This window comes from Melanerpes formicivorus, unplaced genomic scaffold (genome assembly GCF_026170545.1).
Source record: "Melanerpes formicivorus ecotype bairdi unplaced genomic scaffold, bMelFor1.0.p_v2 SCAF_1839, whole genome shotgun sequence".
Classification (NCBI taxonomy): domain Eukaryota; kingdom Metazoa; phylum Chordata; class Aves; order Piciformes; family Picidae; genus Melanerpes; species Melanerpes formicivorus.
Window position 1 is genome coordinate 23,775 of NW_027144191.1, and position 15,433 is coordinate 39,207.

At 68.7% G+C, this 15,433-nt stretch overlaps 2 protein-coding genes across 2 annotated transcripts; both read left to right on the forward strand.

The window, feature by feature from the left end:
• The first annotated feature begins 5,869 nt into the window (after positions 1-5,869).
• ZNHIT2 (zinc finger HIT-type containing 2) lies at positions 5,870-7,161 on the forward strand. Its single transcript, XM_068171110.1, is given in 5 exon segments — positions 5,870-5,980; positions 5,982-6,391; positions 6,393-6,483; positions 6,485-6,568; positions 6,571-7,161. Coding segments are annotated over 5 exon segments (1,230 nt in total). The 5' UTR covers positions 5,870-5,926.
• A 4,692-nt stretch (positions 7,162-11,853) lies between these two features.
• ZFPL1 (zinc finger protein like 1) lies at positions 11,854-15,089 on the forward strand (the record flags this gene model as incomplete). The annotated part of the gene is made up of 4 exons (XM_068171111.1): positions 11,854-12,001; positions 12,824-12,953; positions 13,026-13,140; positions 14,977-15,089. Coding segments are annotated over exons 2-4 (330 nt in total), but the record flags the coding sequence as incomplete, so codon positions are not given.
• Between the last annotated feature and the right edge of the window lie 344 nt (positions 15,090-15,433).

Below are 15,433 nucleotides of genomic sequence, written 5' to 3' on the forward strand. Positions count from 1 at the left end.
CCCCTCCCAGTGCTCCCAGTTGCTCACTCACCGCAGGGACCTGGCTGTCAGTGGCACCTGGGCCTTGTCCCTGTCCCCAAAGCAGTCACTGGAGGGGCTCCCAGTGCCTCCCAGTTCCCTCCCAGTCCACCCCCAATCCATGGCTGCCCCACTGCATTCCCCTCCCAGTCCCCTCCCAGTCCTCATGGGTGCCCTCCCAGTACCCCCAGAGCCCTTCCCAGTCTCTCCCAGTAACCACCAGTAACCCTCAAGACCCCTCCCAGCCACCCCAGTCCTCTCCCAGTCCCTCCCAGTTCCTCCAATACCCATGGATGCCTCCCCAGCACCCATCCCAGTCCCTCCCAGTCCCCTCCTGGCCCCCCCAGTCCTCCTCCCAGTCTCCCCCAGTCCCTCCCAGTCCCCCCAGGTCTCATCCCAGTCCCTCCCAGTCCCCCTCCTGGCCCCCCCAGTCCTCCTCCCAGTCTCCCCCAGTCCCTCCCAGTCCCCCCAGGTCTCATCCCAGTCCCTCCCAGTCCCCTCCTGGCCCCCCCAGTCCTCCTCCCAGTCTCCCCCAGTCCCTCCCAGTCCCCCCAGGTCTCATCCCAGTCCCTCCCAGTTCCCACCTGAGGTCCTCCAGCATCTCCTTCAGCATCAGAGGATCGATTTGGTCCTAGGGGCACAGAACAAGAAGTGAGAGGGGGCACTGGGAGGCACTGGGAGGCACTGGGAGGAGTGCTGAGGGGGGGCAGGGTGTCAGACCAGTGCCTCCCAGTAACCACCAGTCCCCCCTTCCAGTGCCTCCCAGTAACCACCAGTCCCCCTTCCAGTGCCTCCCAGTTCATCCCAGTCCCACTCCTGTCTCCTATTGCATCCCAGTGCCTCCCAGTCCCCTCCCAGTGCCTCCCAGTCCCCTCCCAATCCTCTCCCAGTGCCTCCCTGTCCCTTCCAGTCCCCTCCCAATCCTCTCCCAGTGCCTCCCAGTCCCCTCCTAATGCCCTCCCAGTACCTCCCAGTCCCCTCCTAGTGCCTCCCAGTCCCCCCCAGTGCCTTCCAGTCCCTCCCAGTGCCTTCCAGTCCTCCTCCCTTTACATCCCAGTCCCTCCCAATCCTCTCCCAGTGCCTCCCAGTGCCTCCCAGTCCCCTCTAGTCCCCTCCCACTTCCCTCTCAATGCATTCCCAGTACCTCCCAGTCCCATCCCAGTCCCTCCCAGTGCCCTCCAGTCTCCCCCCAGTCTCCCCCCAGTCCTTCTCAATGCCTTCCCAGTGCCTCCCAGTCCCCCCAAGTCCCCTCCCAGTCCCTCCCAATTCCTTCCCAGTCCCTCCCAGTCCCACCTAGCCCTCTCCCAGTCCCCTCCCATCCCCTCTCAGTCTCTCCCACTCCCTTCTCCCTCCCTCCCATCCCCTCCCTTTTTCCCCCCAGCCCCCTCCCATCCCCCCCCCCCCTCTTTTCCTCCCCTCTTTTCCTCCCCTCCTTTCCTCCCCCACCTGCCCAGCCTGTGCCCACAGCTCTTTCTCCAGGGCCTGGGGAGGGTCCCGGGGGGGCAGGGAGTACTTGTAGAAGGGTCTCAGGTTGCGGTAGACGTAGAGGGAGGGTTCCCGCGGCCACCACCAGCAGGGGAGCCCCTCCCCCCCCGCCCCCTCCCCCGGCCCCTCCCCCGGCGCCTCCCAGCTCCGCCTGGGAAGCGCCGAGGAAGACTCCCAGCCCGCAGGGGGGGTCCGGTAAGGGCAGGCTGCTGAGGACCCCCCGCGCCCCGCACCACGGCCAGGCGGGGGGGAGGGGGCCCCAGGGGGACCCCCACGACCAGCTGAGGGGGGGAACACACCAGTTAGAACCAGTTAGAACCAGTTAGAACCAATTGGAGCCCAGGTGCAGCCCGGTTCAAAGCGCTTAGGGAAAGCCTAGCGCTCGGTTGCGCCCTCTAGAGGGAGGTGGAGGAATGACAGGCAGCGACCACCCCCCCCCCAGCAGCTCAATCCCCTCCCAGTGCCTCCCAGTAGCCATCCCAGTCCCTCCCAGTGCTTCCCAGTGCCTCCCAGTGCCCTCCCAGTGCCCATCCCAGTGCCTCCCAGTCACTCCAGTGCCCTCCCAGTGCCTCCCAGTCACTCCAGTGCCCTCCCAGTGCCCATCCCAGTGCCTCCCAGTGCCCTCCCAATGCCTCCCAGTGCCTCCCAGTGCCCATCCCAGTGCCTCCCAGTGCCCTCCCAATGCCTCCCAGTCCCTCCAGTGCCTTCCCAGTGCCTCCCAGTGCCCATCCCAGTGCCTCCCAGTCACTCCAGTGCCTCCCAGTGCCCATCCCAGTGCCTCCCAGTGCCTCCCAGTGCCCATCCCAGTCCCTCCCAGTCTCTTCCAGTGCCTCCCAGTCACTCCAGAGCCCTCCCAGTGCCTCCCAGTGCCCATCCCAGTGCCTCCCAGTGCCCATCCCAGTGCCTCCCAGTCCCTCCCAGTGCTTCCCAGTGCCTCCCAGTCCCTCCCAGTCACTCCAGTGCCCTCCCAGTGCCCATCCCAGTGCCCTCCCAGTGCCCATCCCAGTGCCTCCCAGTCCCTCCCAGTGCCTCCCAGTGCCCTCCCAATGCCTCCCAGTGCCCATCCCAGTGCCTCCCAGTGCCTCCCAGTCCCTCCCAGTCACTCCAGTGCCCTCCCAGTGCCCTCCCAGTCACCTTATGATCTCCATCTCCATGCACATCTGCGAGGACTGGGAGAGAGGGGAGGTGGTTACTGGGACACCCCCTCCCCACACTGGGAACCCCCAGAGTGGGAGCCCCCAAACTGGGAGCCCCCTCCCAAATTGACAGCCCCCCCCCCCCCCCCAAACTGGGACCAACCCCCCCCCGCATTCCAATCTGAGTCCCCCCCAAACTGGGACACCCCCAGACTGACACCTCCCAAACTTGGATCCCCCCCCCTTAGAGACTCCTCCCCAGCTCCCCAGCTCCAAACCCACCCCCACCCCCCGCCCCCCCCCGCCCAGACGGGACTCCCCCGGACGCCCCCACTGTGTGATACAGCTCAAACCCCCCCCACCCCTCCCCGCCCCCCGCAATCCCCCTGAGCCCCCTCCCCAAAACCCCTCCCCCCCCCCCCATCCCTCACCCATGCAGCCAGGGCAGCTCCGCAGCCCGGCCCAGGGGTCCTCATGCGCCTCCAGCCACAGCGAAGAGCTACTGGGGGGGGGGGAGGGGGAAGGGAGGCTCAAATGAATGCGAGGGGAGGGTCTCCAGACTCCCCCCCAACCCCTCCGAGCCGCTTCGGCCGCCCCCAGACTCATAAATTCCTCCCAAAGCCGCCCCCAAAACCTTTCTCCCCTTCTCCCTCCCTCCCCCCAAAACCTCGGCTCCGGCGCCGCCATCGCGTTGCCACGGCGACAAGCGGGCGGAAGTGACGTCACGGAGCGCTTCCGGTTCCGACAGCGTCGCGACGCTGTCCTGGCAACGGGGCGGAGAGAGCCGAGGGGAGGCCGGAAAGAGCCGAAGAGAAGGGACGGAAAGAGCCGAGGGGAGGCCGGAAAGAGCCGAGGGGAGAGACAGAAAGAGCCGAGGGGAGGGACGGAAAGAGCCGAGGGGAAGCCGGAGAGAGCCGAGGGGAGAGACAGAAAGAGCCGAGGGGAGGGACGGAAAGAGCCGAGGGGAGATCGCGGAGGGCCGAAGCGATGGGAGAAGAAACGCAGAGAGCCAAGCGGCAGCCAGGTAGAGCCTGGAGACCGCTAAAGCTGCTCGGGAGAGGCACCAGGAGCGGCAGAGGTGCTCGGGAGCGGCGCCGGGAGCGGCAGAGGTGCTGGGGAGTGGCACCCGGAGCGGTAAAGCTGCTCGGGAGCGGCACCGGGAGCGGCAGAGGTGGTCGGGAGCGGCACCGGGAGCGGCAGAGGTGCTCGGGAGGGGGCGCCGGGAGCGGTAAAGGTGCTCGGGAGCGGCACCGGGAGCGACAGAGGTGCTCGGGAGGGGCGCCGGGAGCGACAGAGGTGCTCGGGAGCGGCACCGGGAGCGACAGAAGTGCTCGGGAATGACACCGGGAGCGGCAGAGGTGCTCCGGAGTGGCACCGGGAGCGGTAGAGCTGCTCGGGAAGGGCACCAGGAGCGGCAGAGGTGGTCGGGAGTGACACCGGGAGCGGCAGAGGTGGTCGGGAGGGGCACCGGGAGCGGTAGAGCTGCTCGGGAGTGACACCGGGAGCGGCAGAGGTGGTCGGGAGGGGCACCGGGAGCGGTAGAGCTGCTCGGGAGTGACACCGGGAGCGGCAGAGGCGCTCGGGAGGGGCACCGGGAGCGGCAGAGGTGCTCGGGAGGGGCACCGGGAGCGGCAGAGGTGCTCGGGAAGGGCGCCGGGAGCGGCAGAGGTGGTCGGGAAGGGCGCCGGGAGCGGCAGAGGTGCTCGGGAAGGGCGCCGGGAGCGGCAGAGGTGCTGGGAGTGACACCGGGAGCGGCAGAGGTGCTCGGGAAGGGCACCGGGAGCGGCAGAGGTGCTGGGGAAGGGCACCCGGAGCGGTAGAGATGCTCGGGACGGGCGCCGGGAGCGGCAGAGGTGCTGGGAGGGACACCGGGAGCGGCAGAGGTGCTGGGGAAGGGCACCGGGAGCGGTAGAGATGCTCGGGACGGGCGCCGGGAGCGGCAGAGGTGCTCGGGAATGACACCGGGAGCGGCAGAGGTGCTCGGGAAGGGCACCGGGAGCGGCAGAGGTGCTGGGGAAGGGCACCCGGAGCGGTAGAGATGCTCGGGACGGGCGCCGGGAGCGGCAGAGGTGCTCGGGAGAGGCGCCGAGAGCGGTAAAGCTGCTCGGGAGGGGCACCGGGAGCGGCAGAGGTGCTCGGGAGGGGCACCGGGAGCGGCAGAGGTGCTCGGGAGGGGCACCGGGAGCGGCAGAGGTGCTCGGGGAAGGGCACCGGGAGCGGCAGAGGTGCTCGGGGAAGGGCACCGGGAGCGGCAGAGGTGCTCGGGGAAGGGCACCGGGAGCGGCAGAGGTGCTCGGGAGCGGCACCGGGAGCGGCAGAGGTGCTCGGGGAAGGGCACCGGGAGCGGCAGAGGTGCTCGGGAAGGGCACCGGGAGCGGCAGAGGTGCTCGGGGAAGGGCACCGGGAGCGGCAGAGGTGCTCGGGAGGGGCACCGGGAGCGGCAGAGGTGCTCGGGGAAGGGCACCGGGAGCGGCAGAGGTGCTCGGGGAAGGGCACCGGGAGCGGCAGAGGTGCTCGGGGAAGGGCACCGGGAGCGGCAGAGGTGCTCGGGAGCGGCACCGGGAGCGGCAGAGGTGCTCGGGAGGGGCACCGGGAGCGGCAGAGGTGCTCGGGGAAGGGCACCGGGAGCGGCAGAGGTGCTCGGGAGCGGCACCGGGAGCGGCAGAGGTGCTCGGGGAAGGGCACCGGGAGCGGCAGAGGTGCTCGGGAAGGGCACCGGGAGCGGTAAAGCTGCTCGGGAAGGGCACCGGGAGCGGCAGAGGTGCTCGGGAGGGGCACCGGGAGCGGCAGAGGTGCTCGGGAAGGGCACCGGGAGCGGTAAAGCTGCTCGGGAAGGGCACCGGGAGCGGCAGAGGTGCTCGGGAGGGGCACCGGGAGCGGCAGAGGTGCTCGGGAAGGGCACCGGGAGCGGTAAAGCTGCTCGGGAAGGGCACCGGGAGCGGCAGAGGTGCTCGGGAGCGGCACCGGGAGCGGCAGAGGTGCTCGGGGAAGGGCACCCGGAGCGGTAGAGATGCTCGGGACGGGCGCCGGGAGCGGTAGAGCTGCTCGGGAGGGGCACCGGGAGCGGTAAAGCTGCTCGGGAGGGGCACCGGGAGCGGCAGAGGTGCTCGGGAGGGGCACCGGGAGCGGTAAAGCTGCTCGGGAGGGGCACCGGGACCCAGCGGCTGCCTAAGCGGCGCCGAACCCCGCTGCGGGAGCGACAGCCGGAGGGCGACCGGAAGCTGCGGTCCACGTGACCGGATGTGGTTCCCCTGGGTCGGGACGGGGGGCGGGGAGACCTCCCCAAGATGGCGGCGCCCGGCGCGGGGCTTCCGTGCGGCCGGTGCGGAGCCGCCGCCGCCCCCTTACACCTGCCCGCGCTGCAACCTGCGCCTCTGCTCCCTCGGCTGCTACCGGAGCCACGGAGCCTGCGCCGAGGCCTTCTACCGCGAGCAGGTGCTGCAAGCGCTGGGGGGCGAGCGGCCGCTGCCCGCCGGCGCCGACCGCCTGGCCGCCGCCTTCCGCCGGCTGCAGCTCTCCGGCCAGGCCGAGGAGCCGGAGGCGCCTGCGGGCCGCGACTTATGGAGCCTGCTGGACGCCGCCGAGCGAGCCGAGTTCTGGCGGCTGCTCAGGAGCGGGGAAGCTGCCGACTTGCTCCCCCCGTGGAGGCCGTGGTGGTGGCGGCGGCGGCGGAGGTCTAAGCGCTTGGTGGTGGAGCTGGGGAAGGAGGGCGAGGAGGAGGAGGAAGAGGAAGAAGTGGACGAGGAGGAAGGTCCGGCCGCCGCCATCCCCCCCGCCGCCTCCTCTCCCTGCTTCCACCCCCTCCCTCCGCGCCCTCCGCTCCTCTCCGGTCTCTCCGCTCCTCCCTTTTCCACCTCCCCAACGTCCTTTACGGCTACGCCTTCGCCCTCTCCCTTCACGCCGGCGACGAGAGGCTGCTCCCGGAGCTCCCCCGCCCGCCGCCGTCGCCGTTTCGGCCTCGCTGCGATCCCGGCGCCCCTTCGCCTCCACCTCCCAAGCTCTCCACGCCGCCCGCCGGGACGCCCTGGCCGCCGGCTACCCTCAGTGCCCCTTGGGAGACTCCGGCACCGTTTTGGCCGTGGCGGAGCTGCTGGAAGGTCGCGACCGAGGCGCTGGCGAGCCCTGTCGCGACGTCACCGTCGCCTTGGGCCACCTGGAGGAGCTGCTGAGGAAAGGGAAGCGGCGGCTGGCGGCGGAGGAGGAGGAGGAAGAGAGGAAGAGGTTCGACAGCGCCCGCAGGAAGTGTCGCTTCCTGGGGGCTTGGAGCAGGGAAGAGGAGGCGCAGGGGGTGCTGGAGGAGCTGGGGGAGGGAGGCCAGGAGGGTCTGGGAGGAGCTGGTGGCGCTGAGAGCGCTGGAGGGGGAGTGGGGAGGGGAGGGGAAGGGGTTCGGAAGCGGGGGAGGGGGAGGCGCTGGGAGGGCACTGGGAGGGACTGGAGCTGGAGCGGGAGCGGGAGGGGAGGAGGGTCGCCGCTGGGGAGGGGGAAGAGGGAAGGGAAGAAGCTGGTGGAGGAGCTGAAGTGAGGACCACCGGGAACGGTAGACGTCGGCAGAGGGTCGGCAGCCGGCGGGGGGGGCTCCGGCGCCCCGGGGGCGCTGCCGGTTCCAGCCTCCCGGTAGCTGTGGGCACACCGGGAAGGCTCTTGGCGGGGAGCGGGCGGCGGGGCGGAAGGGAGGGAGACCTAAATATTCCTCCCAGACCCCACCAGCGCCGCCCAGTTCCTCTCGGTGCCCCCATTCCCGCCCCCCCCCACTACCTCCCGGTCCCCTCCGGTGCCACCTCCCGGTCCCGCGGGGGAGGCCACGCAGCGCTGCCGGGAGGGGGCTGCGGCCCCAGCAGCTCCCCCGACGGTGGGAGCCCCCCCCAGAGCCCCCGGGGGGCGCAGTGCCTGCCGGGGTGGGGGGGACCGGGATGGGAGCTCGGAGGGGTCCGAAGGGGGTGGGGGGCGCTGGGGGTGAAGCCGGGAGAGGTTCGGAGGAGCTTCGGGAGGCTTCGGAAGCGTTCGGAAAGGTCCCCGCTCGGCCCCGCCCCCTCCCCCTCGTCCCCATTGGTTGGAGCCCGTCCGGCGCGACGCTGATTGGCTGAGGCGCTTCGGGGCGGCCGCGGCGCCGCTTAAAGACGCGGGGGGGGGGGGGGGGGGGGGGGCGGGGATGCGCGGGTGACGTCAGAGTGGTGACGTCAAATGTGGCAAATAAAGGCTCCTGGGTCCAGTGCCTCCAGCTCACTCATGCTGGGTTCCCCCCACAATGCCTCCCAGTCTCCCCCAGTTGCCTCCCAGTCCCTCCCAGTTGCCTCCCAGTCTCCCCCAGTACTCCCAGTCTCCCCCAGTTGCCTCCCAGTCCCCCCCAGTGCCTCCCAGTCCCCCCCAGTTGCCTCCCAGAGCCTCCCCGTCCCCCGCAGTTGCCTCCCAGTCTCCCCCAGTTCCCTCCCAGTCCCCCCCAGTGCCTCCCAGTCTCCTCCCAGTCCCTCCCAGTTGCCGTCCCAGTCCCCCCCCAGTGCCTCCCAGTCTCCTCCCAGTCCCCCCCAGTTGCCTCCCAGAGCCTCCCAGTCCCCCCCAGTGCCTCCCAGTCCCCTCCCAGTCTCCCCCAGTTGCCTCCCAGTCCCTCCCAGTCCCCCCCAGTGCCTCCCAGTCCCCTCCCAGTCTCCCCCAGTTGCCTCCCAGTCCCCCCCAGTGCCTCCCAGTCCCCTCCCAGTCTCCCCCAGTGCCTCCCAGTCTCCTCCCAGTCTCCCCCAGTTGCCTCCCAGTCCCTCCCAGTTGCCTCCCAGTCCCCCCCAGTGCCTCCCAGTCCCCTCCCCAGTCTCCTCCCAGTCTCCCACCAGTTGCCTCCCAGTCCCTCCCGTTGCCTCCCAGTCCCCCCCCAGTGCCTCCCAGTCCCCTCCTAGTCGCCCCCAGTGCCTCCCAGTCCCCTCCCAGTCCCCCCCAGTTGCCTCCCAGTCCCTCCCAGTTGCCTCCCAGTGCCTCCCAGTCCCTCCCAGTCTCCCCCAGTGCCTCCCAGTCCCTCCCAGTCTCCCCCAGTGCCTCCCAGTCTCCCCCCAGTCCCCCCCAGTTCCCTCCCAGTGCCCCCCAGTGCCTCCCAGTCCCCCCCAGTTGCCTCCCAGTTGCCTCCCAGTCTCCTCCAGTTCCCTCCCAGTCCCCTCCCAGTCCCTCCCCCCACCCTCAGGCTCCCAGCTTAGGGCCTGGGGGAGGGTCCCAGCTCAGAGCCCACAGAGAGATCATAGAGAAGGTGCCTGGGGGGGGGGCTCCCAGTAGCTCCCAGTTCACCCCCAGTGCCCCCCACTGACCCCCTCCCAGTATCCCCCCCCCCCACCAGGTGACACCAGAAGTGACGTCATCAGGGCTGCAGCCAATCACATCGTTTAATATACAGGAAATAGGGGGGGGAGGAGGGGGGGGTTGGCCACTTCCAGGTCCCTAAATTTGGGGGGGAGGGGTCCTGAAAAGGGGGGGAGGGGAGGGGAGGGGAAATGACCAGGGGGGGAAGTCCTGAAGGAGTTACTGGGAGGAGTCCTAATTAATGTGGGAGGGGCTCTAATGCTGTGGGAGGGGCTAATTAATGGGGGGGTGGTCCTTAATAATCGGGGGGGGGGGTGGGGTGTCTCTCCTATATTGGGTGGGGGTCCCAAATTGAGGGGAGGTCCTGAAGGGGCTTGCTGGGAGGGAGTGGGAGCTTAGGGTAGGCTGGGAGGGACTGGGCTGGGTCCTGATTAATTAGGAGGGGGCACTAATAATTAGGGGGAGTTAATTAATCAGGGGGGGTCCCAAACTGGAGGAGGGGGCCAAGAGTTCCAAAGTGGGGAGGGGGTCTCCTAACAAGGAAGCCCAGAAAGGGTCACTGGGAAGGGCTGGGGGGAGGGCTAGGGGGTGATAATTAATGAGGGGGAGGAGTCTAATTAATTAGGGAGAGGGTTTAATTAATTAATGAAGGGGGGGGAGGTGTCCAGAGGGCAATGTGGGGAGGGGGAGCTTCACTCGATGACCAGGGGGTGGCGCTCTGCCTCCTCGAACTGAGCGTTCATGCTGCTGGCCCAGGCCTCCCTCAAGCTGCCCCCATAGCCACTAAAAGCTGCCCCATAGCCACCCCAAGCTGCCCCATAGCTACCCACAGGCTCCATAGCCCTCCAAGCTGCCCCATAGCTCTCTAAGGCTGCCCCATAGCCACCCCCAAAGCTGCCCCCACAGCCCCCCCAAAGCTGCCCCATAGCCACCCCACAGGCTCCATAGCCCCCTCAATGCTGCCCCATAGCCCCCCCCCAGCTGCCCCATAGCCACCCAAAGCTGCCCCATAGCCACTAAAAGCTGCCCCATATCCACCCACAGGCTCCATAGCCCCCCCCAAGCTGCCCCATAGCCACCCAAAGCTGCCCCATAGACCCCCATAGCTCCACAAAGCTGCCCCATAGCCACCCACAGGTTCCATAGCCCTCCAAGCTGCCCCATAGCCCCCCCCAAGCTGCCCCATAGGCACTCAAAAGCTGCCCCATAGCCCCCCCAAAGCTGCCCCACAGCACCCCCAAAGCTGCCCCATAGCCCCCCCCCAGGCTCCATTCCCCCCCCATAGCTACCCCCATAGCCCCCTAAGCTGCCCCATAGCCCCCCCAAGCTGCCCCACAGCCCCCCCAATGCTACCCCATAGCCCCCCCCAAAGCTGCCCCATAGCTCTCTAAGGCTGCCCCATAGCTCCACAAAGCTGCTCCATAGCCCCCCAAAGCTGCCCCATAGCCACCCCACAGGCTCCATAGCCCCCCCAAAGCTTCCCCCCTAGCCCCCCCCAGGCTCTATACCCCCCCATAGCTGCCCCATAGCCCACCCATAGATGCCCCATAGACCCCCCATAGCTCCACAAAGCTGCCCCATAGCCCCCCCAAAGCTGCCCCATAGCCCCCCCAAAGCTGCCCCATAGCCCCCAGTGCTGCCCCATAGCCCCACCAAGCCGCCCCATAGCCCCCCCAAAGCTGCCCCATAGCCCTCTAAGGCTGCCCCATAGCTCCACAAAGCTGCCCCATAGCAACCCACAGGCTCCATAGCCCTCCAAGCTGCCCCATAGCCACTCAAAGCTGCCCCATAGCCCCCCCAATGCTGCCCCATAGCCCCCCCCAAAGCTGCCCCATAGCTCCCCAATGCTGCCCCATAGCCCCCCCAAAGCTGCCCCATAGCCCTCCCAAAGCTGCCCCATAGCCCCCCCAATGCTGCCCCATAGCCACCCACAGGCTCCATAGCCCCCTCAAGCTGTCCCATAGCCACTAAAAGCTGCCCCATAGCCCCCCCCCAAGCTGCCCCATAGCCACCCAAAGCTGCCTCATAGACCTCCATAGCTCCAAAAAGCTGCCCCATAGCCACCCACAGGTTCCATAGCCCTCCAAGCTGCCCCATAGCCACCCCCAAAGCTGCCCCCATAGCCCCTCCAAAGCTGCCCCCATAGCCCCTCCAAAGCTGCCCCATAGCCCCTCCCAAAGCTGCCCCATAGCCACCCCCAAAGCTGCCCCATAGTCCCTCCAAAGCTGCCCCATAGCCACCCACAGGTTCCATAGCCCTCCAAGCTGCCCCATAGCTCTCTAAGGCTGCCCCATAGCCACCCCCAAAGCTGCCCCATAGCCCCCCCCAAAGCTGCCCCATAGCCACCCACAGGCTCCATAGCCCTCCAAGCTGCCCCATAGCCACCCCCAAAGCTGCCCCATAGCCCCCCCAAGTTGCTCCATAGTCCCCTCATAGCCACCCCAAATCCGACCCATAGCCCCCAATGCTGCCCCATAGCCCTCTAAGGCTGCCCCATAGCTCTACAAAGCTGCCCCATAGCCACCCACAGGCTCCATAGCCCCCTCAAGCTGCCCCATAGCTCCCCCCAGACTCCATCCCCCCCCCCATAGCTGCCCCATAGCCCCTCCAAAGCTGCCCCATAGCCCCCCCCAGTTACCCCCCAGCCCCTCGTAACTCCCCCCCGCCCCCCCCCCCCACGGCCGCCCCACATCGGCGCCGCGCCGCGCAGACCTCCCCATATCCCCCGCCCCCCCAAAGGCCCCCACGAACCCCTGGGGCTCTCCTCGGCCGAGCGCCGCCGCCCGCCGCCGCCTCCTCCTCCTCCTCCCCGCCATCGCCGTTCGAACGCGGCGGAAGTGACGCCGCCGGCTCGAGGCCTCCCCGCGCGCCTCCTCGGGGCCAGCACACTTCCGGCGAGGCAGCGGGGCCGGGCGCCGAGGCCACACTTCCGGTGAGGTCGCGGCCGCCATCTTGGGAAGGGCGCGGGACGGCGCCCCCCCCCCCGAGGGGGGCTGCGTGACGTCAGGGCGAGCGCGACCGACCCGGAAGCGGCGCCGCCAGCGGGGCAGGGCCGGGCCGGGCCGGGCCGGGCGGCGCTCTAGGAACCGGTGAGTGCGGCCCGGGGGGGGCCAGGGGGGCAACGGGGGGGACCCTGGAGTCTGGGTGGGGGGGGGGGGGGGGGGTTGTGTGTTCCACGGGGCTGGCGGAGAGCCTCTGGGGGAAGCACCTGGGGCGGCCCCGGGAGGGCTCTGCGGGGCAGGGAGGAAGCAATGAGGGAGTCCTGAGCGCCCCGCCCCCGGCCCCCGACCCCCCGCGACTCTCAGGGCCCCCCCCACTTCATTCTGCCCCCCCAGACTCATTTAACCTCCCCCCAAACCTCTGATCCCCCAGATCGGACCCTGCCTCGCTCCTCCACCACCTCCTGGCCCCCACCCCCGGGACCACCCTCCCCCGCCACCCCTCCCTCAAACCCTTCTGCCCTCTCCCCCCCCCCCCCCCCGGTTTTAATGCCCCCCCCCCAGCTTCTCAGCCCCCCCCCCTTTAATTCTGTAGCCCCCCCAGCCTCACTTAACCTCCCCCCCTCCTCCTGACCCTCTTCCCCCTCTTGCTCTCCACCTCCTACCTCCAACCCTGACCTCCCCCGGGACCCCCCTCCCTGCCTCCCCCCTCAAAATCCCTCGGGCGCCCCCCCCCGCTAATTTTACCCCCCCCCAGCTTCTCAGCCCCCCCCCCCCCCCCTTTATTTTGCAGCCCCTCCAGGCTCACCTAACCTCCCCCCCTCCTCCTGACCCTCTCCCCCCTCTGCCCTCCAACCCTGACCTCCCCCCGGGACCCCCTCCTTGCCTCCCCTCTCAAATCCCTCGGGCGCCCCCCCCCGCTAATTTGAACGCCCCCTTCAGACTCTCAAGACCCCCCCACTTCGTTCCCAGCCCCCTCAGCAGCGCCCCCCCCCCCGGGATGGGCCTCTGCAAGTGCCCCAAGAGGAAGGTCACCAACCTCTTCTGCTTCGAGCACAGAGTCAACGTCTGCGAGAGCTGCCTGGTCACCAACCACCAAAAGGTTGCCTTTGCTTCGGGGGGGGGGGGCTCCAACGGCTTTTTAGGGACCCCCCCTGACCCCCCCCCCCATTAGTGTATTGTCCAATCCTACCTGCAGTGGCTGCAGGACAGTGACTACAGCTCCGACTGCCCCCTCTGTGCCACCCCCTTGGCCGAGCGGGAGGAGACCGTGCGCCTGGTTTGCTACGGTGAGGGGGGAGGGGGGGGGGGGGCTTAAAAGTGGGGGGGACCCCCTTTGTTTGGGGTGCTAGAGGGGCTTGGAGGGGCTGGGCAGAAAGAGGAGGGTCGGTTTTGGGGGGTCAGGGGGTGTCCCCCCTTTCTTTTGGGGTCCTAGAGGTGCATGGGAGGCTGGGCAGGAAGGGAGGGGTCAGTTTTGGGGAGGGGGCGTCGGTTTGGGGGGGCTGGGGGTGTCCCCCCCTTTATTTTGGGGTCCTAGAGGTGCTTGGAGGGGCTGGGCAGAAAGAGGAGGGTCGGTTTTGGGGGGCTGGGGGTGTCCCCCCCCCTTTACTTTGGGGTCCTGGGGGTGCTTGGAGAGGCTGGGGCAGAAAGAGGGGGGGTCGGTTTTGGGGGGAATGGGGTCGGATTTGGGGGGCTGGGGGGTGCCCCCCTTTTATTTTGGGGTCCTAGAGGGGCTTGGAGGGGCTGGGGCAGGAAGAGGGGGGTCGGTTTTGGGGGGAATGGGGTCGGATTTGGGGGGCTGGGGGGTGTCCCCCCCCTTTATTTTGGGGTGCTAGAGGTGCTTGGAGAGGCTGAGCAGAAAGAGGGGGGTTGGTTATTGGGGGCTGGGTGTCGGTTTTGGGGGGCTGGGTGTGTCCCCCCCTTTATTTTGGGGTCCTAGAGGTGCTTGGAGAGGCTGAGCAGAAAGAGGGGGGTTGGTTATGGGGGGAAGTGGGGTCGGATTTGGGGGGCTGGGGGTGTCCTCCCATTTATTTTGGGGTCCTGGGGGTGCTTGGAGAGGCTGGGTAGGAAGGAGGGGGTCGGTTTTGGGGGGGCTGGGGGTGCCCCCCCTTTATTTTGGGGGTCCTAGAGGGGCTTGGAGAGGCTGTGCAGAAAGAGGAGGGTCGGTTTTGGGGGGCTGGGGGTGTCCCCCCCCCTTTATTTTGGGGTCCTGAGGGTGCTTGGAGAGGCTGGGCAGGAAGGGATGGGGTCGGTTTTGGGGGGCTGGGGTTTGGATTTGGGGGGCTGGGGGTGTCCCCCCCCTTTATTTTGGGGTCCTGGGGGTGCTTGGAGAGGGCTGGGTAGGAAGAGGGGGGTCGGTTTTGGGGGGCTGGGGGGTGTCCCCCCTTTCTTTTGGGGTCCTAGAGATGCTGAGCAGGAAGGGGGGAGGGGGGGGTCGGTTTTTAGGGGGGAATGGGGGTCGGATTTGGGGGGGGCTGGGGGTGTCCCCCCCCTTTATTTTGGGGTGCTAGAAGTGCTTGGAGAGGCTGGGCAGGAAGGGAGGGGTCGGTTTTAGGGGGGTAGGGTCGGTTTGACGGTGCTGGGGGGTCGCTTTTGGGGGGGCTGTGGGTGTCCCCCCCCTTTCTTTTGGGGTTCTGGGGGTGCTTGGGGAGGTTGGGCAGGAAGGGAGGGGTCGGTTTTGGGGGGCTGGGGTTTGGATTTGGGGGGCCTGTGGGTGTGTCCCCCGTTATTTTGGGGTCCTGGGGGTGCTTTGGAGAGGCTGAGCAGGAAGGGGGGGGTTGGTTTTGGGGGGGTGTGGGGTCGGATTTGGGGGGCTGGGGGTGCCCCCCCCTTTATTTTGGGGTCCTAGAGATGCTTGGAGAGGCTGGGCAGGAAGGGGGGGGGGGGCTCGGTTTTGGGGGGGGGGCTGGGGGTCCGGTTTGGGGGGGGGGGTGTGAGGGTCGGTTTGGGGGAGGTCTGGGGATTGGATTCATGGTGGGGGGGGAGGGGGAGAGCTCCCTGGAGGAAGGCGGGGGGGGGGGAGGGGCTCTGCCATTGACTTTGCTGTGCCCCCCTCCCCCTTTTACCTCTCCCCTCCCCCCCACTTTTACCTCTCCCTCCCCCCCCCTTTTTCCACCCCCCCCCAGATGTCCTGCACTGGGCCTGCCTGGCAGCCAGGGCTCGGGGCCCTGCCCCCCCGCACGGCCCCGGCCGGGCACCGCTGCCCCAGGTGGTGTGGGGGTCCTGTCTTCCCCCCCCCCCCCAACCTGGAGGGTCCTGTGGCCACTGCCCTCAGGGCCAGGCTGGAGACAGCTCCCTGGGCAACGGCCAGGCCTGGGGGCTGCCCCTGGTGAGTTGCCCCCCCCCCCCCCCACCCATCACACCCACACCCCCCCCCCAACACCTTCCTGGACCCCCCACCAAGACCTCCACCAAAACCTTCTGCCCCCCCCCCCCCCAACACCCCAGAGGTTTAGAGACCCTCACCCAAACTGATGCCCTCCAGCCCCCCTCCTGCCCCTCTTCCCCCCTCCATCCTCTCCTGGACCCCCCCCAGACTAACCCCCCCCAGATTCCCTCCCTCTCCCTCCCCCCAACTTGATT